We start from the raw sequence: 27996 nt of genomic DNA on the forward strand, positions 1-27996 counted from the left end.
TTTTTACCTACTACTTCTGCGGCATTAGTCGTGGTATAAATAGTTTTCATAACTTTTTGTGGACAGGAGAGTTCTGCGGTCATCTAAGCTACTTTACAGGCCTATTGAATATTATCAATCCTATCAAACTGCAGACAGACAAATTCAGACATGAGAATTATAAAGGACAACTGAGTACACATTTTATTGACTGTGCATAATGGCTGCCATTCGCCACAGTACAGTTCCATTAATTTCTCTTCATTGTACAAGAAAAATGAATGTGCTGATTGGAAAATGAAACTAGTCTAACACTAACATGACATTATGTCCCTTAAAATAAGAAATGAAGACAATACAAAAGAAGGGGAATGGCATAATTCAGTCACTGGTTTTCAGAGTCACGTTCAGCAAGGGTCAGGGTTTGGTTATCACGTTCACCGTCTTCGGACTCTGCAGGTATTTCTAGAGGAGAAAGAAAACATTGAATTGCATTGAAATGTCTCTCACCTGTATTACAGTCAAAATGAAAGAGGAGGGATGCCCCTCGTGTGTGTGTGTTGCGTACCCGCAGGCTCTCGTAGTGTTTGACAGTTTTGCAGTGGCTGAGTTCGGCCTCTTTTGTTCCACTGAAGAATCGATTACACACTTTACAGAAGAAACCCGTCTTTGGGACCAAGAACTCCATACCTGTGAACACACATCAGATAGTCACATCCATTCAAGAAACACAGGTGAACACGTGAAAAAGGATTGCACACTTGGTGAAGAATGGTCATACCAACTGGGCTGCTGGGGTCAAATGGTGGGAGGGAGCATTCTGTGTTTTTTGTCTGCAGTCTCATCTTCACACACTCCTCCTGTGTGTGTGTTTGGTCTTCAGAGCTCTGATGCTTTGCTGTAAGAAAGACAGTGACCGGTTAAAAATCTGGATCCTCCACAGGTCGGAAAGAGACTGTACTATGAAGCGAGTTCAACACACCCAGGATATGTTTTTTGCTTTCTGGCTTGACTTAAGCGAATAACGACCATTATGATGACCTGTACAAAGAAGATGGTTATCAACTGTCTCAGTCGACCCAGGTTTTTTTTTTTGCTGTCTTCATCAGGGCTGGAGCCAATCCCAGCTAACATTGGGCGAGAGGCGGGGTACACCCTGGACAGGTCGCCAGCCTATCACAGGGCCACATACAGAGACGAACAACCATTCACTCTCACATTCACACCTACAGTCAATTTAGAATTCTAATCTCCAGTTTACCATTCTGCATGTCTGAGAGAACCCACGCATACATGGGGCAAACTCCACACAGAAAGGCCCTGGATGGTTTGAACTGGGATTTTAACCCAGAACCTTCTTGCTGTGAGGCGAATGTGCTAACCACCACGCCACCGTGCAGCCCACGATTATTTTCATTATCGATTAATCTGTTGATTATTTTCTCGATCAACGGATTAGTTGTCTGGTCCATAAAATGGCATGAAGTGGTGAAAAATGTTGATTGTGTTTCCCAAAACACGAAGGTGATGTTTTGTTTTGTTTTATCCACACACCAAAGATATTTAGTTTACTGTCAGAGAGGAGGAACGAAACCAGAAAATGTTCACATTTAAGAAGCGGAAATCAGAGAATTTTGACTTTTTTACCCATAAAAACTAATTGAACCGATTATCAAAACAGTTGGAGATTAACTTAGTACTCTATAAATAATCGAATAACTGTTGCAGCGCTAGTTGTCATTATTAAAAACCTGCAGTCCTTAAGGAGTTACTGCATTCCATGAATAAAAACTGTACCGGTCTCTGCAGCAGGAGCTCCTGTATTTTTGTCCACCTGATCATGCCTCTTCTCCCGCTCCTCCAATTTGTCCAACACTCCAGCCCCCTCTTCAGCCTGGCTGTCTTCTTTCTTATCTCCTTCACTGTCTGCAGGCACCGGCCCTGTTGCTGGGCTGTTTGAGGGGTTTTCTGCTGGGGCAGGTTCAGGTGGGTTGTCTGAAGCTGCAGGGGCGGGCATGGGAAGGTGTTCAAACTCCGGGGCAGCTATTAGTGTCGCTTCTAAAAAATAGTGACAGACAGCAGGACAACGGATAAGACAATTTCAACTTGAAGAAAACACGTCTAAGAAAGGTGAATTGTGTAAGATTTGTGTTCCGGTTGTACCAGAGTCCGGTGCCTCTGGTGATTGGCTTGGAGAGGAGTCTGCTTGTGAAGCCAGTAAGCTGGTGGATACTGCAGCGGCGAGAACTTCCCCAGGTGTCGGGGCAGATGATGCTGAACTGTCAGAAGACCCAGCTGCTGCTGCTGCGCTCGCAGGTCCACACTCGGATACTTGCTCCTCAGCCAAGGTCACCGTGGCATCAGTCATCGCCGTTTCTGTGGCAACCTCCATGGGAGTGTCCTACAAGTGGGAAAACAACAAACAGCAATGAATACTAATGTGAGTATACAATGGAAATTATGCGTCAGACACCCGATGAACATGTAGAGAAGTTGAGCTGACAGATTTTTGGGACATATTCAGGCTTAAATGTACCTGTGGATCGTTCTGTTGGACCGATGTGGGAGCATCCTCCCCTCCCTCTGTGGTTTCCATGGAAATAACTGGAGAAGGAGAAGGAGCGAGGTCGGAGACATCTCCTACTTCATCTACTGTCACAAAGTCACTCATGTTGAATGGGAACTCTTCTTCCTCCTCCTCCTCCACCACCTGGTTTTATGACGGGACAAAAAAGATAGCTGTTATTAAAAGAATGAGTAGGAGATATTTGACTCTCTAGATTCTACACTTTCACAGCATCTTCTCACCATTTTGTTGTCAGCCTCCGAGTTGTTGAACCGTTCATCCCTGTGGCAGCTTTGCTTGATTCCCTCTGACCTGCAAGATGACCTTGGTGCGGACAAACCTTCACCGTGTGTCCTCTTCCTCTCCCTCCTCTCTCTCTCCCTCTTTTCCTCCTCCCTCTCTCTCCTGCCTCTTTCATCCCACTCTCTCTCCCTCTTTGCCCTGTCCTCCCTCTCCCGGACTCTCCTCTCCCTCTCCTTCCTCTCTCTCTCCCTCGCTTCCTTCTCCTTTCTCACTTCCCTCTCTCTCCTCTCCTTCTCCTGCTTTTTCGTCTCCTCTTCTGTGCCGCTCTTAACCGGCACTTTTGTTTCCGGTGCAGCTTTTCCGCCCTCCTCTGACGTCTCCCCACCTAATCCACAGGCGGAATTTGCGACGTTGTCGGGATGGCTGGCAGTTCTTGTTCTGCACTCCACAAGCAGTGTGTTAACCATTTCTTGAGTAACCTGGTGAAAGAGGAAAATCAAAGGGTTAGCTACACAGTAGAAGAGTTCAGCTAGAACAACAGGCCCAAACATATATACATATTTTACCTTAGGTAGCACTAACTTCATGACGGTCTTCCCGGAGGCTGCTTTGTCATCACAGCTAAACAGTTTTTTCTCCTCACCAGCCGGAGTCTTGTCATTTCCTGCTTCAGATGCATTGACTAATTCTTTCTCTTCTTCCGTCTCCACTACACTTACAACAGCTGATATTTCCCTCATGTCTGTGTCCATCGCTGTTTCTGGTTTGACATCTGGTGGGGCCGAAGAGTCGGAAACAGCGGCGACAGGTCTGTTTTTTTGGATCTCGTCTTTGATCCCACTGTCTTCCAAAGCTTCGTCTTCACCAGCCGTTTCCTCTGTGTCCTTCATTTCCTTTTCCAACTCGACAACATCTTTTTCCGTGTCCTCCATAGGACATTCAGACTTTTCTTTCTGTGCAGTCTGCGCTTCATCGGGAGCTGCTGCCATTTGGCTGCTCTTGCTGTTTGCAGATAAATCCTATGAACAAACGGAAAAGGAGGAAATACACTCAGGTGCCGAGTTGACGCTGCAGGACATTGAGCAATAATTGCTAATCCATCATGAAAGGTACCCACCTCAGATGAATCCAGGTATGCAGCGATGACTTTTGTCTGTGAGCTGGACTTTGGGTCCGGCTTTCGGGAGAAGAACAGAGGGTTGTTCTGGATGATGCACGGAAATGTCTGGAAGCGTTTGTAAACAGACAAGGCCATGGCTGCAGTTGCCATCTCGAAAATGACCTGAGCAGAAAGAGACAAGAGCATCAACACTCTGGTGAGTTTTCTTTTGTCGGACAGATAGTGTGTGTCAGATTTGGAAAGGAGGAAAATCACGCACCATATTGTTGAGCACTAGAGTCTTGATGACGGTACCAAAGCGCTGCACCAGTTTCTGGACCTCAGAGGAGCCAGAGGGTGTGTTGGGAACATTACTGATCACCAAGAGGCTGCTCCAGCCGACTGGAACAGGACTCTCCTGCAGGATACACGGAGCGTTCACTTATGAGCACTGTGAATAATTACCCACTCAAGATATATGTTTACACATGTTTATTACTATCGGTAAATAATAGTATGACAGCATCCATGTCAAACACAGTTTCATTAATTTCAATGTTCTTTTCTATCAAAGTAAATAAAAACTTAGTGAATCTCAAAGACAGAGACACTTGTTTTTTAGGTTACCACAGAAGTCACATTTTACAGCCCAAGATTCGACATCCAGGCTTGTCCAGGACAAAGTGGAAGATGTATGTATAGTTTCAGTTTCACAGCACATTTCAGCTTCATTAAAGTTCATTACTGTAAAGAACTTGGTGTAAATCTACCTCACCAAACACTTTAAGTTTTGAATCATCAAATACTTAGTGGCTATTGGTCATCTGTTGCACGCTTATCAACATTAACTGTGCTATTAAACCAATAAATACAATTTACTGCACAGAAATACACAGAATAAGAGCAGAAATACTCACTATGGGGTCCAGTGATCCCATCAGGAGATTGTAGAGAGCCACCTGTGTAAAGGGGTTATTGCTCAAAGTTGAATGTTCAAGACAAAAAGGGAAACAAAAGAGTGATTTCATGTAGAACTAGCGAGCAAACCGTCACAATGCAGTAAAATATCAAAAGGGCAATTCCTCTAGACTAATATAATTAACAGAATAAAACATCAGAGGTGAGAAGATGATTGATAAACTGTGATTGTAAACTGGGTTGTCGATGAGTCGTACCGGTGTGCTGAGGCCAATACGCTGTTTGACTTGGATTATCTTCAGCTCTGAGTCTTCGATCTTTGCAGGGACGAAGCTGTGGACTTTCATTATCTCTTGAGCAATCTCCGTGTCAGACACTGACAAAAGTACCTAACATACAAAAGGCATGGTTTTAATATTGTGCTGCATTTACATCAGCTGTCATTTTCAAAAAACATAATCCTTGGCACTGGAAATGGTCTCCTTGAAAAGTCGCGGAAAATAGCTCCAGGTGTGTTTTTATTGTCAACCAATGAAAAAAATACATGTTTGTTTCACCACTTCTCATCAAACTGTGTTTATATACTAACCTTTCCAATTTGTGTTGCCAGGATGATATCAGATGGGGTCCCAAAGGGCTGGATCAGCTTGATGATGTCACTCTCTGACCAGCTGCCCTCAGGAAGCCCTGTGATCAACATCGTGCCTTTCTGTAGGAGACAATGTGCCGACATGTGAAGAAAATGCCTGGATACTGACATTATATTACTGATGAAGTGATTAAAGACATTTTTAACAGATATCTACCTGGATTGGAAATATGGTACAGTAGGGCACAATACAACTGTATGCAAAAGACCCATTGGGCTCATTTTATACTTCATTGATTTTTGTGGTGACAACAGGTGAAAGCATCTAAAACGTGGAAATGTCAATGCACTGCTACTTTTCATTTACATCCAAACATATTCTCAAATACATGTGTTTGTACACACAAATATTTGCATACAACCTGTGTGTCAGACAAATCCCACACGAGCCTGAGCGTTTGGTTTAACAGACTCACCAGCCCGTTTCACAATATTTTCATTCATGTTACGAGGTACAGTATGTGTATGGATCCCGCACCTCATCTGAAGTCTTCTGGTAAACCTCGCTTCCTGCAGTGGGGAGTACAAGGGGCAGAAAAGGGGAGGTGGAAAAAGGGCTACCATCAGTGTTTTTTCATAAAAAACACAAATAAAACCCAGTAAACACATGACATCACAAAACAGTCTATAGCTACGTTAACACGATGATTTAAAATGAATACGACCCCCTTCCAGCCTTTTGGCTCTGTATCAGTTATAACCGTTGTCCATGGAAAGCCGTCGTGAACGTAGGTAAAGTTCTGTGTTTTAAAATCAATATGTGGTAGTGTGGATGTAGCCTACATGAGCCTCGGCTGCAGAAATGGCAAATTGAATATAGCAGATCAAGTATAGTTGAGATATAGTTGTCATGCATTTATAAACTGAGCATTACTTGACAATGATAGATTTGGGTATGCCAGCAGCGACTCCCATTAACAGTTTTTTGTCATCCTACCTGAGTCTTCCCCAGCAGCAGCAGCAGCAGCCTTGATCTGTCCTGGTGCAGGTTTGCTGTGGAGTTAGAAATATTAACAGTTGAGTGCAGCAAGAATTGGCAGAGTGAGTGTGCAGCATATTCAAAAGGTTAAAAAGAAAATGGTGCTAACTGGAACAAACCTGTTACTGGCATCAGAAGACTGTCCTCTTTCAGGTTTCTGAAACAAACATTACATTCATTTAGCTGACGCTTTTGTTCAAAGGAACTTACAGGAAGTGTATTCAACCATGAAGATATTACCTAAAAGTGCAAGAATCATGCGAGTACAAAAAAGAGTGTATATAAGATGACATGTTTGTCAAAAAATGCATGTTTCCCGAATGCTACTGTACCTTGGCTGTTGAAGCGGTGATGTGCTGGTCTCTGATGGACAGATCTGTGGACTTGGCCAGTGTCTGGGCGTCTTCAGCCCTCACCATGCAAACAGATGCCTGCAACAAGGGTGTAAATAAAGTGATGATGTGGGGCACACAAAATCCACGATGAGGTTCTGCAATGTAGAAACTAGAAACTTTCATATGGAGTTTATTTAGTCACAAAATTTGTTTGTACGATATGATTGTACAGAACTATTCTGCGGGGACAGTAGCTGATGCTCTTGTTCGTTTGGATTGGCTGGACTGGCCACTTGCTAATAGCTCTCCCTGCTGCACTATTTACTTGTGTTAAGGGCAGGAAGTGATTCTAAAGCAATACACGTTTTGTAAAAAGGCAGCAAAGGTTACCTCATTGTCCACTAGCTGTCTGCTAAAAAAGCTGGGTTTTCGCCTCAGCCCAGGCTCCGTAAATAGGAAATCAAAAGTGGTGCAGACCGCAGCTAACAACAATGCGAGTGCAGTTTGTAAACATCACTTTCCGACACCCGAAGAGACGTGCTAGCAAATGAAGCTACGACAGGGGTTTTGACCTAGTGGTTAGCGCGTCGGTCTCCCATACCCGAGGCTCCGTCCCGTGCTCGCAGAGCAGAAATGCACCATCGCCAGTTTGGTTTTGCATTCACCGAATTGTGCTGTGCACTTGTATCATACGCACATATGGTTTCCAGGTGGTCATTTATGAGACTAAATAAACGCCATACTTTCACAGACCAACATATAACAGCTAATGACAGATTTAATTGACAAACCTTTTTTCTAAGTATATGAAAGTCTTTATTGAAAACACATTTATAGTGAAAATATCGATTTGAAAAATTTAAAGAAATTGCCCAATTGAACATTATTGCAACATGCTATTTATTTTTGCCAGTGATGTTTGCTACATGATAAAAATATTTAATTTAAATTTTTTTTAAGTAAAAATGAATCAATACAAACAATAAGAACTTGGTTTCTTTCTGTATTTCCTGTGTGCTGGAGAATCAATCTTGCCTATGAACAGGCAAAGCATCTCTTTTTTCCACCATCATGTTTTCAATCCACTCTCTAAAAAGCATCAAACTTGTAAATAAACATTCAACACAATGGTTATTAATGAAAAAATGCATTCATAGCCCAATATACCTTTTGCCCTTCACCAATCTCGCTCCCCCTCTCAGAGCATGGCATGAGGATCACGTTGTTGATCTTGCCAAAGAACCCGACCAAGTCGGTGACTTCCTGCTCCGAGGCGTCATTTGGAATGCCCGTCAGATAAACCAGGCGGCCTGCAACAGACGAAACCTGGGAGGCTGGATTCACCATTTTTCTCTTCTTTTTGGTCAGTGGAGGCTTGACGGACTAGAAACCAAAAGCATCTCTGGTTAGTTTTGGGGAAAAGGAACTGTTTGAGTCAACAGCATTTTTTTTTTTTTACAACTGTGATCAAGAAGTCAATCCTGAATTTTTTGGTCACAATGAAAATGCGGCCTGGCTTGAGAAAATAATACAGTAACCAAAAGTAAAAAAAGAAAACGGTATTAACTAAGCGAAATTTTAATAATTCAATATCAACTTGTCAAACCCAGTACATCATGCCTTTGTTAAGAAAGAACAAAAAATATGTACTCGACCAAACAAGCTGAAAAAACTGTTGAAAATGGTTCTAAATTCTCAGGCTCCCACAACATGTGTATGATCTACCCTTTTTTCTAAACTATAAAATTAGTTTTGAAATTGTGGCTGAAGTCAAATGAGCAGATTTATCTTTCACGGTTAAAACAACTGAAGTGAAAAACACCCACTGTGTCAGCAGCCTTTGCACTTGCAGTCTTGGGCATCTTGGTTCCATTCTTTGTCCCACTCTTGACAGTTTTGGTGTTGGGCTGTGATAGTCCATGTTTTGAGTTGTGAGCCCCCCTAGAGGCTGGAAGTCGACCGGTGACTCTGAAGCACTTGGCTGAGTTGTCTTCTGGGCGCTTCACACCACCTCGAGAGGAAACCCCTGCAGACGCAGCATGAATCAATTGGAGGAGGACAGGAAATCAAAAAGAAACAACGTGAGGGAATATTCATATATGGACAAATTGAAGCCAGTAAATCATTGGTCACTTAAAGCTCCCATACATACAATCGGAACATTTCTCAATGCTAATGTAGGCTCATACAGGTTTGTGAAACCAGGATATGTTGTTTATATACTCAAACACATAAAGGGAAGTGTACAAATAGGCCTGTCACAATAATAACGTTATCGACTTTACATTTTCATGTATCGTACGATAAATAATAAATGCGGGTGGTATATTAGCTGCAAGTCTGGTTGCACTTCGACTCTGGACAAACAACTCTGGATGTGGAGCAATGCACAGTGTTTGATGTCCTGTGGGAGTGCAACTGTGTCAGTCTGCTCATCAGCACAAGCACCTCCAGATAGTTCACATTTTGCCCTATTGCTGCTTTGACGAACTGTCCCCCGCTGCTGAAAAAAAGGAGGAAACTGGCAGCGATACAAATCGTGTTGAAGAGTGAAGCGATTCACACACGCAACGACCAATGGGCCTTTTAATAAAAGCAGTTGCAAAAAAAATTACAATATAATCCTTTATCGCAATAATTCTGGTGTAATATATCGTCTGTCAAAAAACCGTTATTGTGACAGGCCTATCTATAAATACCTGATAACAACAAAGACATTGTTTCACTACAAAAACATACACAGTGACTGGGATACACCAGATTCTTTAGATCCCTTATGAGGAAGTCATACGGACATATATGAGTGGAGGGAGACCTACACACCTACACACTGACTTACCAGGTGAATCCCTGGCCCTCTTCCCAGGCCGATGCTCTCTGGTGGTTCGTTGGGAGTGAATGGGACTCTGTGAGCCAGAGTGGTGGTGCTCCAACCTATGGCCATGGTCTTGGGATAGAAAAAGAGTTTTGAAGTGGGTATAGATAATTCTATATTAAGAACCTATGTGTTCTTATTGTTCTGCAGGCTGTTTACCTGTAGAGAACAGGGTTGTTGAGGCAGGAAAGTTAGGACATTCAAAGAACCTCTTTCTTCATCTCCGGCATGAATAAAGTTGATTAACTGCCTATTTGATAGTGACACTGTGCTATAAACTTGTCACAATGTGCACTAAGAAACCACAAATTAACTTCTACAATTCCACCACTTTGCACACACTGTGCCTCCTCTCTGGTGTGTGGTCTACCTGGAAAGTGGTGGTAACGTGGGTGAGGAGGGTAGAGTTTCCCATGTGGCCTGTGTGGATGTGGGCCCAGTCTGTGTTTGTTGTGAGGTGGACTCGGGGTAGGAGAGCAAGAGAGGGATCCAGTCACCGAACGGGATGGAGAGCGATCCTTGGGATCCCACTGAGCCTGGCGGCCATATCGTCCACCCCGCCTGGATGAAAGACAACATTCATTGACAGAGAGAACCAGTGAAATAACTTCTGTGATAAGTGTCAGCTTAAAGACCTACCTTTGCATGGATCAGTGTTTTTGTTACCCTGTCTTATTTGAAATGTTTGAGACCAGCCAACTGATAGTAGCGATTCCCACTGTCTCACATGGACACTTTCAAAAAGTTATTATTGAAACATAAGAGTTCAACTGACCTTGGTACATTTGGTTTCCATTCAGGGTACCTTCAGAGAGACACAAACATCCGTTAGCACATCAGCAAACATCTTCTTACTCCTAAACTTGTATTCAGAAAGGATTAAAATTGCAGGTAACAAAGTAGTGCTTATAAAAAATATGGATAAAACATTTAGATTGATAATATTCTTTGCAATGTGAAATGGTTGCTTGTAGTATCAGACCTATTCAGAATTAAGAACTAACCCTCTTCCCCCTACAGCTCTATCCATCTTTATCCTTTTCCTAGAGCTTGCACATTAGATATATGAACCCACTGGTTGTGGAAACTTGTGGAAAAGCAGTTGGTTCACCAGATTGCACCATGGTTCCAAGATTACTGAATGGAACGGTTCAAGAGCCAGAGCATATTTGGTGGAAAAGAGTTGGGATCAACTATGACAAATGATTAACTGTACATGCAAAGCTTCAGCAGCACATTTAAAACATCCTCACTTGTTGCGCAGGTCTCTGCAGGCAGCAGTGTGGTTGACGGTGTTAATATGGTCAACCCAGTCCTGAAGAAAAACGACACGAGAGAGGAAGATGTCAAAATCAGACATAAACAGAAACCGTGCTCAACAAAGCAAGATTTACCATCCACGTGTATTAGGATACAAGATGAGCAAAATCTAACAAAGTGAGAAAACCCTGAATTATGTCACAGCCGTAGGTAGAAATACAAGACAATTCTTAGCATTATTCTAGCAAATCTATTAATTTGTGTCCTTGGACGTCTTCTGTATTCATTCTTCAATGTGACTCAGTCTTTACCTTTCACATGCATCACAGGAAGAAACAAACAGAAGGAACAAATAGCTTTTATACTTCTTGCAGAAAATACTGTTTGGTTAATTTACTATGTTACATTTTAAACATCTGTAGAGTATATACAGTCAGGTCCATAAATATTTGGCCAGTGACAATTTATGTAATTTTGCCTCCACTATGTATTTGAAATGAAGCAGTGAAGATGTTATTGAAGTGTAGACTTTCCAAAGTATTGCTTTTAACTTTTAGGAATGATGAGACAATTGATTGACGAGCAGTTTCGTGATCAGATGAGGCATATTCCGTCGTTATTCCATCACTTTTAAACAGATAAAAGATCTGAGGTTGATTACAACTATTGAACATGCATTTGGTAGATGTTCAGTGGAAATCTCCCATGAGGTTCTAAGAGGTTTCGATGCATTAAGATGCATCGTGGGGGAAAAAATAAAAAATAAACCAAAAAACCTTGAAGACCACAGAAGACAACTCAAGTGGATGATCGAAGAAATCATTCCTTGGTGAAGAAAAACCCCTTCCCAGTCAAGTCATAACACTCTAGGAGGTAGATGCAAAAGACGCCTTCATGAATGTAAATACAGAGGATTTCACCCTGAAAACAATCCTTGTATTTATAGTAAAGTTAGTTTGTCCAATTACTTGTGAGCCTCTGTGGAGGGAATTCCTTGTGTAATTCCTTAATGGTAAAAGCAAAAGTAGCTACTCATTTCAATCACATCTTGATTGTTTCATTTCAAATCCATTGTGGTTGTGTATAGAGGCAAAATAACAAAAACCTTGTCACTGTTTTGAAGTGGGTATTGTAAGTACACCATTATCTGCTCCCAACCAATCAGTTGCCACATAAATTCCTGTCGCAGTTTTTAGTTCAAATAAAAGAGAACCAATACCTTTGGTTAAAAAAAGTCTAAAATAATTTGAGATAGTGCCAAGGTTTATAATTAAAAAGCTTATAGAATCTTACATAGTCATTTTTACAAAGAAAACTTCACATTCTGATCATGACAGGTAATTCATTATTGATGGAGGTACTATTTATTTATCAGGCTACAACAGATATCCCTTTGATGAGAAAGTGCAAGACTGAAAGAAAAGACTTTACAACTTGCTTTTGTCTGACCTTCAAAATATTCTACACTTGGCATTGTGGAGAAATAAAGAGAGTCCAACTGTACAGTAGTATAAATAATTACTGTTACAACACTCAAGCAGAGTACAAACCATTTCAACTTTAAATTACTTGGATGTGTAGTCGATCAAAACACGTGTTGAGAAGACAAGAAACTCAATTTTCTCTGTTGAGTTATTACTGTTGAATTAAGAAAAATATTTCTATATTATCCAATGACAATTGATGGATGCATTTCGTGATTTGATGCATTTCGTGATTGTCTTGGGACTGGTCATAGTCCAGAAAAGAATATCAGAGAGAAAGATAGCAAAATTTGCATTCAATGTTACGAGTAGAGGTCCAGGATGTTAAAAAATTTGGAATGTGGGTGAATGTTTTAAACCTTATACAGGAAGTGTTTTCCAGATGTAAATTGTTCATTTCGTGGTACTTACACAATCATGTGAATGCAGGGTGAATTTAAGGTTTCTTAATCTCAATAATTCAATGGGCAAATAGGCATAGCCTCTTTAAGTGTTGTAATGTCATGAAATTTACTTTAAAATAAAGCTAACTTGAGTAATTGTGACATGTGCAAAAGTTTGCATACCCTACTAAGTCAGTATTTAAGTAACCCATTGGTTTCCATTCGTTAAGCATGGGGGTAGAAATATTGTACTATTGTCTTTCTCTTACTCTGGCAGCCAGTAGAACAGGAAATGTTGCAAATAGAGAAAAAGCAACAAAATATCAGCAAACTAAGCAACTAAGCATATACTAGAAGCAGGGTGCCATAACCTTTGCACATGCCAATAAGGCAAAATGTTTGTTTTTGTTTTTTTTACTTTTCTATTTTTTTAAGTTCATTAAAATAAAGTGTCAGTCCAGTATCAATAACATGTGAAGAAAGACTCTTTCGCGTGAGCGCAGCTAGATCATATAGAGCAACTGTACTGACATGGTGGTTATGACATGAGTATCGCTAATCTCGAAAACCGCCTGGTGAAGAAAGATGACAGAATACATTTCAACATATAAAAGTATTTCTCTCAGGAAATAATTGGGACATTACTGAGGGGCATGTTGACACTCACCTTTTCCTGATCACACAGTATGTGGCACAGGGAGCAGGTGTGGGGATACACCTTTGGAGACACAGCTGAGAAATCACTTATCATGGTGGGGGTAGGCAACGTCTTGCTGCTGCTGCTGCTGCTGTGAGGTTTTGAGCCAGACGAGGAGGAGAGAGATCGTCTTGAGGAATTTTCACTCCTGGCTTCGGATGAAGGCCTTGGTTTTGGTCCGTCATGCCTGTAGTCTCTGTCTAGATTACGAGATTTGGAGGGTGGTGGTATTTCTCGATTGGTCTTCTGCTGGTCGCTACTTGCCCTGCGATAGTCCCGGTCTCCATGCTTGCTTGGTTCAGTGTGTTCCAAATGAATGTGCCTCCTTTCAGCTTTATCTCCTTTTGGACCAGATGAGGATGGGTACATTTTAACTGTCTTTTCATTGGAGAGCTGCTCTCTTTTGAAAGTCTCTCTGCTACTATTCTCATCCTTTGCTCGGCTGGAATGACCATAGTCAATGACTTTGCCTGCTGTCTGTGTAACAGTAAGAAGGCTGGGCACTTCTGGGGAGCGTGAATGAGCTGATGGCGACGTGTGAGAAGGTAGCTGTGGCATATCATGGGTACTGCATGAGAACGACGATGAGGAAGTGCAAGCCACAGTTTTCTGCTTGCCTGTCTTGTTGATTTGGATGTCACGCAGTATGAATGGTAAAGTATCTGGTGTTAGCTGATCATCAGGGTAATGACTCAGCACTTCCAAGTCCTCATTTGAAAGTCCAAAACTAGCCAAGATGCTTCCTGCACTCTCCGGTGTGTACAGACCCGGACCATCCCCTCCACCACTACTTGCACCACCATGGGGATGTCTGCCTTGTGGCGACGGTGAGTCACTTACAGTGGTAGTCCAGCTTGTTCCAGCGTGGCTGCTCTCAGGCTGCTGTTGGGGCCCCTGGTGTCGTTGTGACTGATGGCTTGAACTAGGCGATGGACTGCCAAACAGTTTAGTTGGAGGTTGGTAATTTGACCAGTCTACTCCTTGCTGGTGACCTCCCTGATTGTCAGAGGTGAGCATTGAAGAGCTGTAGGTTCCATGTTGATTGATCCCAGTCACTGAGCCTTGGTTCTGGTGTTGGTTTGGTGGGTTCATGTGGTCAATGAGGCGATGGTCCATGTCCCTTGCACCCCGAATAGCCAGGGCAGACTCTAGCTCATCGGGGAGCTGTGTGGGACGAGGAAATTGAAAACCCATCGCCTGTGTCAGCATATCAGATGGCGTGTGATTCTGATGTTGATTTGGATGTGGCTGATGATGAGGCCTGGGCCCATTTGAGAAGGGCTGGGGCCCCTGTTGCTGGGAGTGGTGGTGGTACATGGCAGCAGGAAGACAAGGTTGTGTTGCTTTGAAGGTTTTACAGATTGTGTCCCTGTTAAACCCAATAGCTGACACCTGTTGTCTACTGAGAAGACTCAGGAGTGCCAGTTGACGAGGTAATGCCGCTGCAAACCTGTTGTTGTCGTTGTTGTTGTTGTTGTTGAGACACTGGTTACCAACAGTTATGGTTGCAAGGGAGGAAAGCTGCTGGAGAGCAATTTGGGCCCGAATCTCAATCTGTGCCAACTGGAGAGCCGTTACTGCAGCAGCACCAGCCACTGGTCCAAATGTGTTGAACTCCAAATGTTTCCCTCTGGTGCTGTTGGCAATAGAGAATGATCCTCTGGGTTCCAAGCGAAGGGTAGGAGCAAGGCGCGAATTACTGTCTGTTTGCACAGCGAGGCTGTGAGATGGAAAGCAGAAATATACTATTACAGATGAACAAGCTTTAATTTTCATTTCAAAAGTCTTTTTCAGATGAAGTCCTTTTCCCCACGCACTTTTTGTCACAAGTTGGCTCATTTCTCAATCTGTGTGCGCTCTCTTCCATTAAAAATGTGTCGAAGAATAATGGAATGTGGTCAGCTTTGTGATCTCGTTCTTGTAGTCACGTGTGCCCATAATGCTTTACTTTCAGGTTGGAAAAGTAACACTGGATCAATGAAAAGCATGAAAAACCCAAACAGCAAATATGAATACAAACTACGGGGACACTATACTTCTGTCTGGGGATGATAGAAAAAAATGTATTATTTGGTTATACTTCTAAGAAACACTTGCGACAATCACTTTTATTAAAACAAACTGACCAAAATAGAAAGCTAAGACAGGGTTTCCTTCCTTATTACTGGAAAATCAGTAAATGAAAAAAAAAAAAAAGGCCAGTCTCTGAAAATGCCCCCTAATTAAAATAGAATACAATTACAGGTTTTCCAGAGCTGTGCAAACAATGGATTTTCATTGTTACAAAGCTGGTTGATTCTGGACTGGGGCAAATCACAATAGTAACTTAAACTGACCATTTAAATGGCTTTGGAGATGGTAAATTCAGAATAACAGATCAAAACCTGTCAACGACCCAACTTCTGACCAATCATATCATTGGAATACCAGAGTCAACATTGCTACAGGATCCTGACAGGGACAAGAGCATTTACAGTTGAGAAATAATAAAGAACAACAGATATCTTTAAAGATGAGTGGAAAGGTTTTGCTGTTCCACATTGTCATGCGTCTACTCTGGTTTTAAAACACATTCAGACAAAGGGAGGAAGAGAACATTTTACTATATGGGGGATGCCAGTTTTTCAGTAGAGTGCACTCTACACCTTTTGTTGATCCGTTTTTTTGTTAAAGCTGTTTCGCGAACTCCAGACAATGTCCGCAGAATTGCGTCTGGACATTGACATTCTATGGAATTTGCTTTTCACATATGACATACGCAGCAGGAGACTATCCAAGTCTATCACGTTCACAACAGCAGATTAATATCGCTATCATTCTGTGGTGTCTGGGTAGAGCAGCGAGAGAAAGGACATGAGGATAGCTCTAACTGTATAAAGCATTGTTTTTGTTTACACTCATCAACACGCCCACTCCCTCACTATGAATTCTCTGTAGATTCTCCTCCACACTCCGGACATTTCACTAGAGGGCTGGCGGGAGAAGTTCTGCAGAATGTCCTGAGCAACATCTGCGGACATTTGCGTTCTCGCACACAGCCCCTGCACACATGTTCAGGACAATTTCCAGACCCCAGGCCTAGGCAGTGTGGATCTGTGCTGCGTCTCCCTTCACGTTGCAGGAAATTTGGGGTTAATTGTGCAGGCCCCACCAAACCGAGTAACCAGACAAGAAGGGCTGAATTCAGGCAGGTAACCAATAACTCAATGGTCATTCTCAGAGCTTCAGATGTCCTGACATACTCTGACCCACTACAGTATCAATATGAACCGAGACACTTCTCAGTGTTCTCCTTACATTTATTAATCTGTGACTATGACCACAATATCCACATGTTGATTTTCTTTTTTTCAAATGGGAAAAATCTCGCCCAGCTCTCTCTTTCTCTCTCAGAGGCCCTACCACAGCCCAGACTTAAACCCAAGAAACATCTGTGGTGAGAGCGGAGGATCTTGTTTCAAAGCCGCTTACCACTCAATGTGATGGAGCTCGAGAGCATCTGCCAGGAGGAAAAACTGTCAAAAACCGCAAAACATTGTTGCTAATCCAGATCAAACCCATCCCTGTGACCCCCCCTTTCCATAAACGAATTCCAGTGTGGAAAATTCTTGCTGCGTGTTTTGATATTTGTAATTTCTGGAATTGTAGCACGTTTGTGCTTTCATTCTCATATGCAGATTGGCATTTAATGCATTTGTGTACTTGGAGAGAAATTGGCTTGTAGATCATCAGTGTGCTTTTTTGTCCTCAGTGCCCAGAAAACTATAATACAGAGGGTGAGTCATGCATTGTATTTCCAACGCACGTGCAGTGGTCAGCATATCAAGGTCTATACGGAACGCAGAGAACTACGTTGTCTCAAAACCCAGACACTAAGGCCCAATCCCATTTCACCCCTTGCCCCTACCCCTTAGAACTACCCCTCGGTTTTGCTCGTTCACGTGTAGGGGTAGGGGTGTCTCAATTCCCTCTGGCATCGAGGGGGAGGGGCTAAGGCGGGGGGCTAGATCGTTAGGGTCCACAAATCACGTTAAGTTTCATCCATAATCTTTTATACAGGAATGAGGAATAAGGTGTATAACAAAGTAACCTTAAATGAATTCTGCCTGGCATTATATGAAAAATCCAATATAAATATATATATATATATATATATATATATATATATATATATATATATACATACATATATATATATAAAAATTCATTTGACTTTTCAGGGGGGGCGGGGTCTCCCGTTCAATGGTAGGGGAAACACTGCAAGGGGGATTTTCAGTGAGTCACCATAGTAACTGCAACAGCATCTTTACAATGATATCGCTGTCATTCCAGGCAAAAAATGATGAGGTATCGAGATCGAAGGGGCGTGCCCATTTCGTAGGGGTAGACTTTCAACCGGTAGGGGTTAAAAATGAGAAATGGGATTGGGCCTCAGAAGTTGACAGCACAACTTCACAAAGACATTGTATAGAGAACTAGGGCTTGGAGGATAATGTTGAGTCGGAGGGAATACTCCTGAAAGTTCCACTTTGTACTCTGCATACTCCTATAGATCTGCAGCCATTCTGGTACAACCCATGTCGCCACACTGCCGCAACAACACAATGCTCAGATTCATCTCTCCGCGAGGTCACTCGCTACTGTGCGCGCGGCCGCGCGGGAGGCCCTGCGCGGCGCGCGCACGAGTGAGTGATGCTAGGCCGAGTCTCGGCTCGAACGCCACGGAAGCACATCGTCGCGTTGCTACGCAGTGAACAGAACAGATGCTGTCGGACGAGACACAGTGTAACCGCCGGTATGCGCGTTGTGTCGGTCCTCCCAGGGTGTTGACACACACACTCACACTCACACACACCAGCCATTTTGGGTGTTTTCACAAACTGGCAAACGTAAGCTGCCGAGAGGAGAGCGGGCTCCGCCGCCTCGTTGTATATTCACTGAGCGCTCGTGCATTATATCTGCGTCCCGAAACCAAACATTCAATAAATACCTTTCACGGCGACTCGGTGCGGGTCTGCTCTCGATGCCGGAAAGTCTTCTTCCAGACCCTAGTACTTAATGTCAAGGCAGAGGTCTGTCTGCCTGCGAGCACACGGTGATAAGTCCGATAAGTTCCGCTATGGGCAGTGTAAACACTTCCGCCTCCAGCTTTTCATAATAAAATAATAGAGAACACAAGTGAATGGCCTGGTTCTCATAATCCTGTTAGGGGAATACGTTTCTTTTCAGTTTTGGTCATTTAAGAACCAATGTTGATTTATTAAAAATCATTCAAAGCTGTAAACGCATTGAGAATATCATTCCTTGGTTTTTGGCTGTAAGTTGACCTGCCTTCAACCAGCTGACTTCGAAGACTGTAAGTCTGCCTGTTTCTTGTTTATTTTGTCAATGCATCCGAGTCCTGTTTCTGCAAAACCTAACACTTAGGTTAACTGACCAATAGCAAACCATCTCGACTGTACTGTAATTGGATGTGATTTAAGAACCAAAATGCAGATTCCAACATTCATGCAAATGAAAATTGCTCATGAGGTGCCTAAGGCCAGAAATTCTTCTCACTCCCCACTTTGTGCAACTCAGGGCATATTCACAACACTTCATAATGACTTCTTAATGCCCAGCACAACATAAAGCATTCACTGTTTAAAAATGGTAATAGTTAACTTTGTTTGCAATTGGAAGTGTCCTCTCAACAGTTTTCCATACATCTCTTTGATAATGAAGATATATGAGGAAAATGTTTCCTGGGCTACTGTGGGATTTTTTTCTTGCAGCGCTGTTGTTGGTCATTGATCATTCTATCAAGCCTTGCATCATATGTGTGCTTGTGAGTGAATGTGTGGGGGGTTTACCTGGGGTCTGGTAGGGGGTGGTAAATTATTTATTTTTTATTTTTTACGTGAAGCACTTTGTGGTACATTTTGCTTGTATGAATAGTGCTATATAAATAAAGTTTGATTGATTGATTGATCGATTGGGGCAAATATGCAACATGGCAGAATTGCCACAGTTTGTTAAATTATATAACTGTTATTCATCCATGGCACTGGCGTCTGGGGAGGGGATATAGAGAGCTGGACAGTCCAGAATAGAAGAGGCTATCAAATTAGCTGTGTTGCACCATCCACTTTTATATATGCTATTCTCCATAAAACTGTCATACTCATATGTCATATGTAATCATATGTAATAAATCAGACACATCTATCACTGTAGGAGTTATACTGGTTTATTTACTCCATGTGTAGAACGTGGCATGGCTTCTAACTCTTAATGCTTGAATATCAACTTCCCAGGCACTTTAGCTGCATCTTAAACCTAACAGTTGTTCTCATTTGTAGTTCCATGGCAACCAGTTTGACTCTCAATTTTGAACTTTTCACCAATAAGGCACAAAAAGACACCACACAGCATTCTGTTTACAGGGTACTGATATTGACCATAAAAACCTATCATACTGCTAGACAAAATTTGACTACATGCATCCCAGGCAGACCGGGTATTAACATCCGTCTTAGGTGTTCCAAACAAAAGTGGACAGCTCTAAATTCCGGTATGAATGCACCCAAGAAACATTGGCTACATTCACACTGCAAGCCTAAGTGCTCAATCCAGTTTTATTGCTCAGATTCGACTCCCTTGGTTTCGGCAGTTCACAATATTTCTTAAATGTGGCCAGAATGTGGAGGGCAAGACTTGCAAAAGAACAACGATATCTCATACCATGTCACACGCAGCATGCTGTCGTAGTAGTGAAGTAACTAACATGGTTTCATGTATGAGTTGTTGTGCAGTGGAAGTCAACAAATTTGTGAGCACACAATAAGGACGAGACGAGAGTGGGGAAGTTTAATTTGTGTTAATTGACTATTTGTAGAACAAATAAGAGCTGTGTGCGTAGATGCAGCGGGATAGTGCCGAAAACAGCTTCATAGAAACAGATTTCATCCAAATTTGGATGCCAACGGCTACTTTCAACTACATTCATCAGCGCCTCTTGACAGGACTCTCGCAGCAGACACTCAGTTCGCTTTGTTGGTTTGAATCTCACACTACTTTAGACTTGGCTTTAAAACTCTTACCTTTCCTCTGACATTGCAGCCACATTCTTCTTTGGCCCCGTTCAGCCATTTACTGCTAGATGTTTTCAAACACATACCAGTTAGGATATGGCTCGAACAGAAGTCTCAACCCGAATACTTACAAGGTCTAACACCTCACTGTCCCTCCACATACAACCTCCATCGCTACTGTCTTCCATGTTTGTATTGAACAAGTGACTCATACAGTATTATGGCCCAAATTAGAAGGGGAAAATACCAGATTGCATGTGACTTGTGCTGTTCACAAATAAAATTGGATTTGGGCCACTGGAGCCTGCATTCTGAACGTAGCCATTGAGGACATGTTTGAGATCTGATCACTCGGATTTGGAGGTAGTATGGGGGGGGCAAGTGGCCACATCCTTTGAGCAGTGTAAATGCAAATGCATCTTGGTTCAGCGAAAAGACCCGCCTACTCAGCTTATTTTTGGTCACCACCTCAATAATCACTCTGACCGCAACAATGTGAATTTTATAAACGTAATTTGGTCTTATATAAATATGAATGTGTGTATTTGTATATACCGTAGAGCTGGGAAGTGAGATACTTTCACAAGTGGTCACTCAAGATGCATGTGGAGATGCATTCCAATGACAGGTGTGAACTGACATACCGAGCGCTGTCCACTGACCTGTTACCTGGTATCTGGACCTCAAGTGCTCCTTTTTAGATTTTTTTTCTGTTTTGATGATTCATGGACTAAGGTGCAGTCTGAACAGGTGAGTTCTTTTAGATTGTGATCGAAAGTTTGGAGGGATTCTGCTGTCCCCATGTCAATGATTGATAGATAGATAGATACTTGGGGAATGGGGAGCTCGTTTTCCACCATTGTGGAACCAGGACAGCAAACACAGGGGATTTTGTTGAGTGGTGGCTGCCCACCCCTCGCAGTGAGGGAGTAGCAAGCCGTTTGGCAGTGGCAGAGTGTAGTGGGCCGGCTAGGGTGTAATTTGACCATTTTCTGGATGTCGGAAGGGCCTGAGCCATTCGCAGCATGGTAGGCGAGTACCAGTGCCTTGAATTGGATTCGATTCACCACCGGGACCCAGTGCAGGGTGCGGAGGAGCGTTGTAGTGTGGGAGAACTTGGTCAGGTTGAAGACCACCTGGGTCGCTGCATTCTGGATGTGATGTAGAGGCCGGATGGCACATACCGGCAGACCAGCTAGGAGGTAATTGCAGTAGTCCGGGCGTGAGATGACAAGAGCCTGCACCAATACCTGCGTCCCCTTCTCGCTGAACCTGAACCTGAACTCACAGCTCACCACCTGTGATCAGATCACCTGAGACAGATGTTATGGTCAGGTCTGAACAGGCCCTAAGTGCACAGTCTAAACAGCATGGCACAAGGCTATTTTTCAGTTTTGCTAGTTATATAGTCTCTTAGTCAATCCTGTGTGTGTTTTTTGGCGTAACTCGCAATTAACAATCTGCCGTCTCCAATTCCATTTAAAACCCAGATGCACTTGTACCTTGGTGGATTGCTGTCATAAGGGTGGATTAACCAGGTAGTAAAATAGACATGTGCACAGACCATCTTTGTGTAACAACAGTGTGTTTGCATATATTATTTCCTTGATGCAGCCTTAAAATTGACTTCAGACCAGGTTTTTGTTTGCAATTGTGCACCAACAATTGGCCTGACCATTCCTCTTTTCTTGTCAAACGGGTGCATCAGGCTGAAACTAGCAATGACACTAGCAAAGACACTTGCATAGCTATTGCATTTTAGTGGTTACGTTAGGGATGGGGGTAAGGCATTGGGTTGTGACGATTAGGGTAAGGGGCTACGAAATAAATTGTGTGTTCATTAATAAATATATTTTAATGATCTCCCTCGACAGTGTCATGACTTAAAACTGCAAATGTATGCAGGCGACTGTTGCATACACTCATGTAAATACAGTTAGCAGCTAGGCACTTGAAAGGATCACTCAGTGGCTTGATCAACCATGCCAATAGGCACTGCTTTTTATTTTACTGATAGTGAAATACAATTTAAACTTTAAGAAACATGTCAACAAAATGTTGAAAATGCTTAAACCCATAAAACACAACCTATCAAATGTTTCACTTTAGGAACTGTCTCTCTCTGGATGCATCCAAAATATTTATGCATGCTATGATCCTCTCATATGTCTTACAGCATTACATGGTGGGGGCAGGCTGGCGAAACAGCCATTAGACGTTTGGATCCTGTTACAAACAAACTCTTAAAACCCATTAGCTCAGTAAATTCTATTAGATACTCCAGACTATCCTCTATATGAGATTGTACCATATCCCTTTGCCACACCGCATTTGGGCAATCAGCCTTCTTTGTAGCAGCCGCATACCAATGGAACACCCTGCCTGATGGTGTGAGGAGCTGTAGATCCGTTAGCAAAAACAATTTAAGAAGTCTGTTAAAAGCTGCACTCACTGATTTTAGCACCGGCCCCGATGGCCCTTCTGACATGCTTCTATTTTATTTGACAAGCATACATCTGTCCTGCATTCCTGAGGCCCTAGTTCCATCCCTAACCTTAACCCTCACAAAGTGCTACTTCATACAATCTATGGGTTTTATCTCATATCTTTCTGAAGCAAATCTATTAGAGCTTGTCAACCTTCCTTTCATATTTGACTCAAGTGTTTCTTAGTGGGCTCCATACTCAAACCTCTGACATGATCGCCAGCCAGGAGTGACCACATGCTGTGGGTTCGCTCTCGTCTTCTCACTCTCAACTTGATACTTGTTTCCATGCCCAGACAACATTCCCGTGTTGAGTCATATTAATTACTTAATTAGATCATCTAGATTGAGTGTCGCCTTAGATGGTGGATCAACATACAGTCATGAAAAACCTTTTATTACATCATTAAGGCAAGGGGGGTCGGGCATAAAGAACATATTTCAAATGATTTGCTGCAACAGACACTGACGTTATTATTAGACTAAAATATATATTCAAGACTCACTTTAAGAATCACTTTTGCATTCACTATAAATATTTACCTTTTTTACAGGCCGCACATCTGCAAAGGCTACGACAATAATTCGCTGACAAAATGCATAAAAAGTATAATGATCCAGTAGTCAACACTGTTGTGACAATAATCTTGTTGAAGCTCCCCATATGTGTAATATTGTCCCAGTCAGAATTTGAGGTTTAACCTGACAGCCTGTGCTCAACGGAGCAGTCCCAAGGCTACAATAAAACTTTTTTACAACCACAAACTCCTGAACTAAAGCTTTTGTAGCTGAAAATGAAAAATATAGTGCAGTGGTCACCAACCATTTTTAAGATCCCTGACCTTGGCCCTAGTGAAAGGCAAGGTATACCTATCTAAATCTTCTAATTTGGAACAAATAAAAATCTTCTAACTTGGAACCCATTTTCTCATAAACTCCTACAACAGACTTCTTTTTGAAGCCAGTAGAGTTGCCCGCTGCCGGTGATTTCAGAGAATACAGGCTTTGGGCACTTCCACATTGGCTTAATTTTCCGGACTCGGTGACAATGTCCATTTTTATTTACAGTCTGTGGTTCCTATCCCTTACCCACTGATCAAGTGGGAGTAGCAACTGTTTTCGCTGAACTTGTTCCTCAGAGGTGTTGTGAGCGCCAGATGCCAAGACAACCCAACCATCTACATACTGAACATTCTGTCACTTCTGAAGGTCAACTTGTGCCAAAGACCTTGCATTACCGTTGTGTTATTGTATCTTCAAGATTTATAGAACTTTTAACTGCTGCCACTGCTGAGGTCATCTTACCAGCCTATTTAGAGAGGAGTGGTGAGGAAGTTTGTGTGTTTGTGTTCGTGTTCCCTTTTGTCACGACTGACAGAATTGTCACAGTTTGAGCAGTTTTAAGTTTAAAGGCCTGTCCATTTTGCAGGTATGGGGTATGTGTTCTCATGGTTGGACTTTAGTGGGAAATCAAATCAAAACAGGAAGTGACAGCGAGAGAGAGAGAGAGATGTGACAGTTTATAATGGTCATTCACTGTAACGTGTAGTGTTACCACAGTAACATACAGGTGTAGAGGGGATTTGTCTACCTGTGTTCATCCAGTGACTTATGTCAGGTTGTTTCTTGGCCCTCCCAAGAAACAACCGGACAACCTGGGACATGGAACAAGCACACATTTAACGTAATGTCTGTGTCTTGTCCCTCCCTTCTTGTCTACATCAGTCTCACGGCCTGATGTCCAAGGACATCTGAGCAGGACAGGCTGAGTGGCTGCTTTTTGTAAAGCTGTCTATGTTTTGTGGCCAAAGGATCACAGGGACCTCTCTTCTCTCTCGTGGACTCAAAATACTATGCCCCTCAGCAATCTATTTATATTTCTACTTGAGATAACAACCAGTAGCAGGGCTCAACATGTCAGTTGGCCCGGCGATGGTAAGAATTTATTGTCAGGACACTTTCCTTTAGCCAATATAATGGTGCTAAAATTATGCCCCTGACCTAACCTGGCACACAACTCAGCCACACACACATGCCAATTTTTCAGATCATGTTGACAGCAGCATCTCTGTCAATGTCACATGACCATTTTAGTCATACAGTAGGTAAGCTAGGGACTCTAAAGCACCACAAGCTGGAGGGGTGCCAAAAAGGAGGAAGGAATCTTATGCAATGAAATGTAGATGCCTAATCCACTTTTAAACACCCGTCGTTGTCATCCAGTGCATGGAATAAATAGTTTGTTTTTTTGTAAAAACCTTGCATACATCTGCCGAGGCCCAACACAGTCCACTTAAATTCAACTAAGACGCACCAAATGGCACACACCCGTTGATATCAGTCCTGATTTCCATCAAGATCCTTGAAAAATTTCCTGGGAAATTTGTTTAAAAGAAAGAAGGGAAAGGGCGACACCCGGGAGAGGAGGAGAGATGAGCTTGGTGCATGATGGGAAACCCAATGCAAGTTTGCTCTTTTAGCAAACAGTAAACTTGTTTTGATTTGACCTATGAAGGAATGAGTTTATGAGCTGTGTTTCGACCATGAGAATCTTCTTCAGGAACATGGAACCTCTGCAGGAACTCTACCACAGGGACCAGGGTCTAAATTAAGTTCCACAGAAATCTTTTTACCCCCTCCAACGAGTCCCTGCTTGGGTACAGTATTGTAAGAAAATATGCAAACCTTTGGGGGTAGGGCTGAGTACTTTTCAACACGTCAACATGGACTTCCAAAGCATATGACATATGGACTAGTGGCAAAGCCCTATTGACAATTTTTTCCTGAAGTATATATTATGTGTGACTTGGAAAAAGCGCTCCGCAACGACGCAGTTGATTTAGAGATCTTCTGCGACTTAATACTTTCCGCACTGCAAAACAGTTCCAGGAGAAGCTAAATTACGAAAGCAGAAATCGGGCAGAGAAGCAAGTGGTTCAACAGACTTGGTGCGTGGGTCCCTGCTCGGCCTTCTCCGTCGCAGCAATTCCAAAATATTCAACCTGGTGCATTTACCTTACATGTTGCCACTCGCGCCAATGACTGTGTTTCTACTCTGTGACTACAGAGAAGTGAAGTGTGAACAGCCAGGCAGCAGCAGCTGCAGTCCTCCATCAGTGTCATTATTGGGTTATAGACCAGTGGTCACCAACCTATTGATCGCGATCGACTGGTCGCTCTTTGAGACTTTCCCTGCATCTCCGGAAAAATAACAGGAAAAATAAATATGCTGTAGCACTGTGACCGTTAGACAGGAGGCCAGAGTGCCCGTTATACCGTTCGGCATTTATTAAGTCCTTCTGTTTTCGTGGTTGCTTCACATAGTGTTTTATGTATAGAATACACAGGAGTTATCGGTGACGGCCCCTTTGTATTTCGGTATCTTTAAGATTAGGCCAGATAGGCAGAGTTTTGTTTGCTTTACACAAAGATCAGTGGCAGACGAACTAGACTGTTTTTGGTTTTTATTGATTTTATGATTTGTCGTTACACCCGCTGCCCTTTTTCCGTTTATTGTTGCCTCACCTGACTCCTGCTCCGTTAGTTGTGTTTTATGACTGTTTCTTAAATTAAAAATAGCTAAATATTGCCTTATTCCACCTTGGGTTTTTGTTGCTTCCCTTCTCTTATCCCTAGACTGACGTGAGGGTCGTGACACAGGGACAATTCGAACTCACAGCACAGCAGTGGAATAGTAAACTCTACTCACACAGGCAGGGACGCATTCACGGAACTACGGAAATCCCAGCGTCTCCCCAGAAACACTCTCAGAACTCCACCAACTAGCAGCCTGCACACTACTGTACTACTGTACAACTGACTGGCTTCTCCGACCGACGCTTCAGGCTGGACGTCTGTAGCTATGAGACAAACTGCAAAGCACTCACACTGACTCGAGTAAGTAACCTGACTAAAATGGTTCTGCTTTCTGATGGCCGTGTACACGTGACGCTGCATTGAACTGCACCTCACTTCATTAACTGAGAATTTTGTCGGCACGCGTTACAGTCCTGCGGTCTTAAATGTTAATAGTAAATGTAGTAACTTGCATGAAGCAGGTGGATAAGCATCACAGTTAACTGGCACCACTATACATATGATCTGCTCAGTGCAGATCGATTTTTTTCTTCGTTGTCCTCCATGAACAAAATAATGTGAATAATGCAAAACAGAAAATAGCCCCCATGCCCAAATTATTTTTACTCTTATGAATTGAAATAATACAACTTAAAATTGATGCTACAATTTTTAAAGCAAGATAGCTGTGGCCTGTTTGATAGGCCAGTTACAGTGTTTTTCTTTTTTTTGTTGTTGCATCAAATTGAAAGGCTCTTTTTCTCTCAATGCTTTCGGTAGGTAGATCTTGTCTAGTCAACTGTCCAGTCAATCCAACCAGCTTAGAGTCGGTTTCTATCACATTCATCAATTTCACTCGACATTTTGAAATCAGTACTTCCAGCCCATCATTCATCATTCAGACAAATGTGCTGTTGTTGGTCCGTCCATTTATGGGTTAAATGGGTCAAAGTAGTAACATAGCATAAAAAACTACACGCAAAACTGAGAATGACAAAATGAGAATTGGCATCAACATCATCAACATCATCACCTCCAACTTCTCAGCAATGTGTTAACACCCTTAAAGTCCCCAAGGTGCGACATCTCCTCTTTATCAAGAATATAATGATATTGCTGAATTTCTACTTCAACACATGAAAAAGGAATATACACAGTGATCTTCGGGTCAAAATTGAAACATGCAAGATGGTTCCTGACTTCTGTCGAACCCTCTCACTCACCAAAGAGCTGCTCCTGTGAAGTTAAGGCCGTTCCTGTGGCCACGCTTCTCCTCGTTTGTCTTCAGCATCTCCACGCCACTCCGTACACTCAGATCACCTCTGAATATCCCGGGATTGTGCAGTTTGAAACGAGGAAAGAGAAAGGGTAAAAAGCCGGAGAGTTAAAGAGGTG

General features: G+C 42.6%; 1 protein-coding gene across 1 annotated transcript; it reads right to left on the minus strand.

The window, feature by feature from the left end:
• Nucleotides 1-157: 157 nt before the first annotated feature.
• On the minus strand, nucleotides 158-27907 carry LOC118312429 (zinc finger protein 638). The gene is made up of 25 exons (XM_035637009.2): nucleotides 27825-27907; nucleotides 13438-15187; nucleotides 10897-10958; nucleotides 10419-10448; nucleotides 10014-10204; nucleotides 9608-9715; nucleotides 8595-8794; nucleotides 7936-8151; nucleotides 6766-6864; nucleotides 6553-6590; nucleotides 6392-6447; nucleotides 5933-5964; nucleotides 5395-5514; nucleotides 5063-5194; nucleotides 4805-4846; nucleotides 4168-4305; nucleotides 3906-4070; nucleotides 3355-3807; nucleotides 2788-3267; nucleotides 2516-2689; nucleotides 2143-2380; nucleotides 1777-2037; nucleotides 761-877; nucleotides 548-669; nucleotides 158-444 (listed from the first exon to the last, which is right to left on the minus strand). The coding sequence occupies exons 1-25, from the start codon at nucleotides 27890-27892 to the stop codon at nucleotides 397-399; spliced, it is 5340 nt and encodes a 1779-aa protein (XP_035492902.2). The 5' UTR covers nucleotides 27893-27907; the 3' UTR covers nucleotides 158-396.
• Between the last annotated feature and the right edge of the window lie 89 nt (nucleotides 27908-27996).

Source organism: Scophthalmus maximus, chromosome 8 (genome assembly GCF_022379125.1).
Source record: "Scophthalmus maximus strain ysfricsl-2021 chromosome 8, ASM2237912v1, whole genome shotgun sequence".
NCBI classification, from domain to species: domain Eukaryota; kingdom Metazoa; phylum Chordata; class Actinopteri; order Pleuronectiformes; family Scophthalmidae; genus Scophthalmus; species Scophthalmus maximus.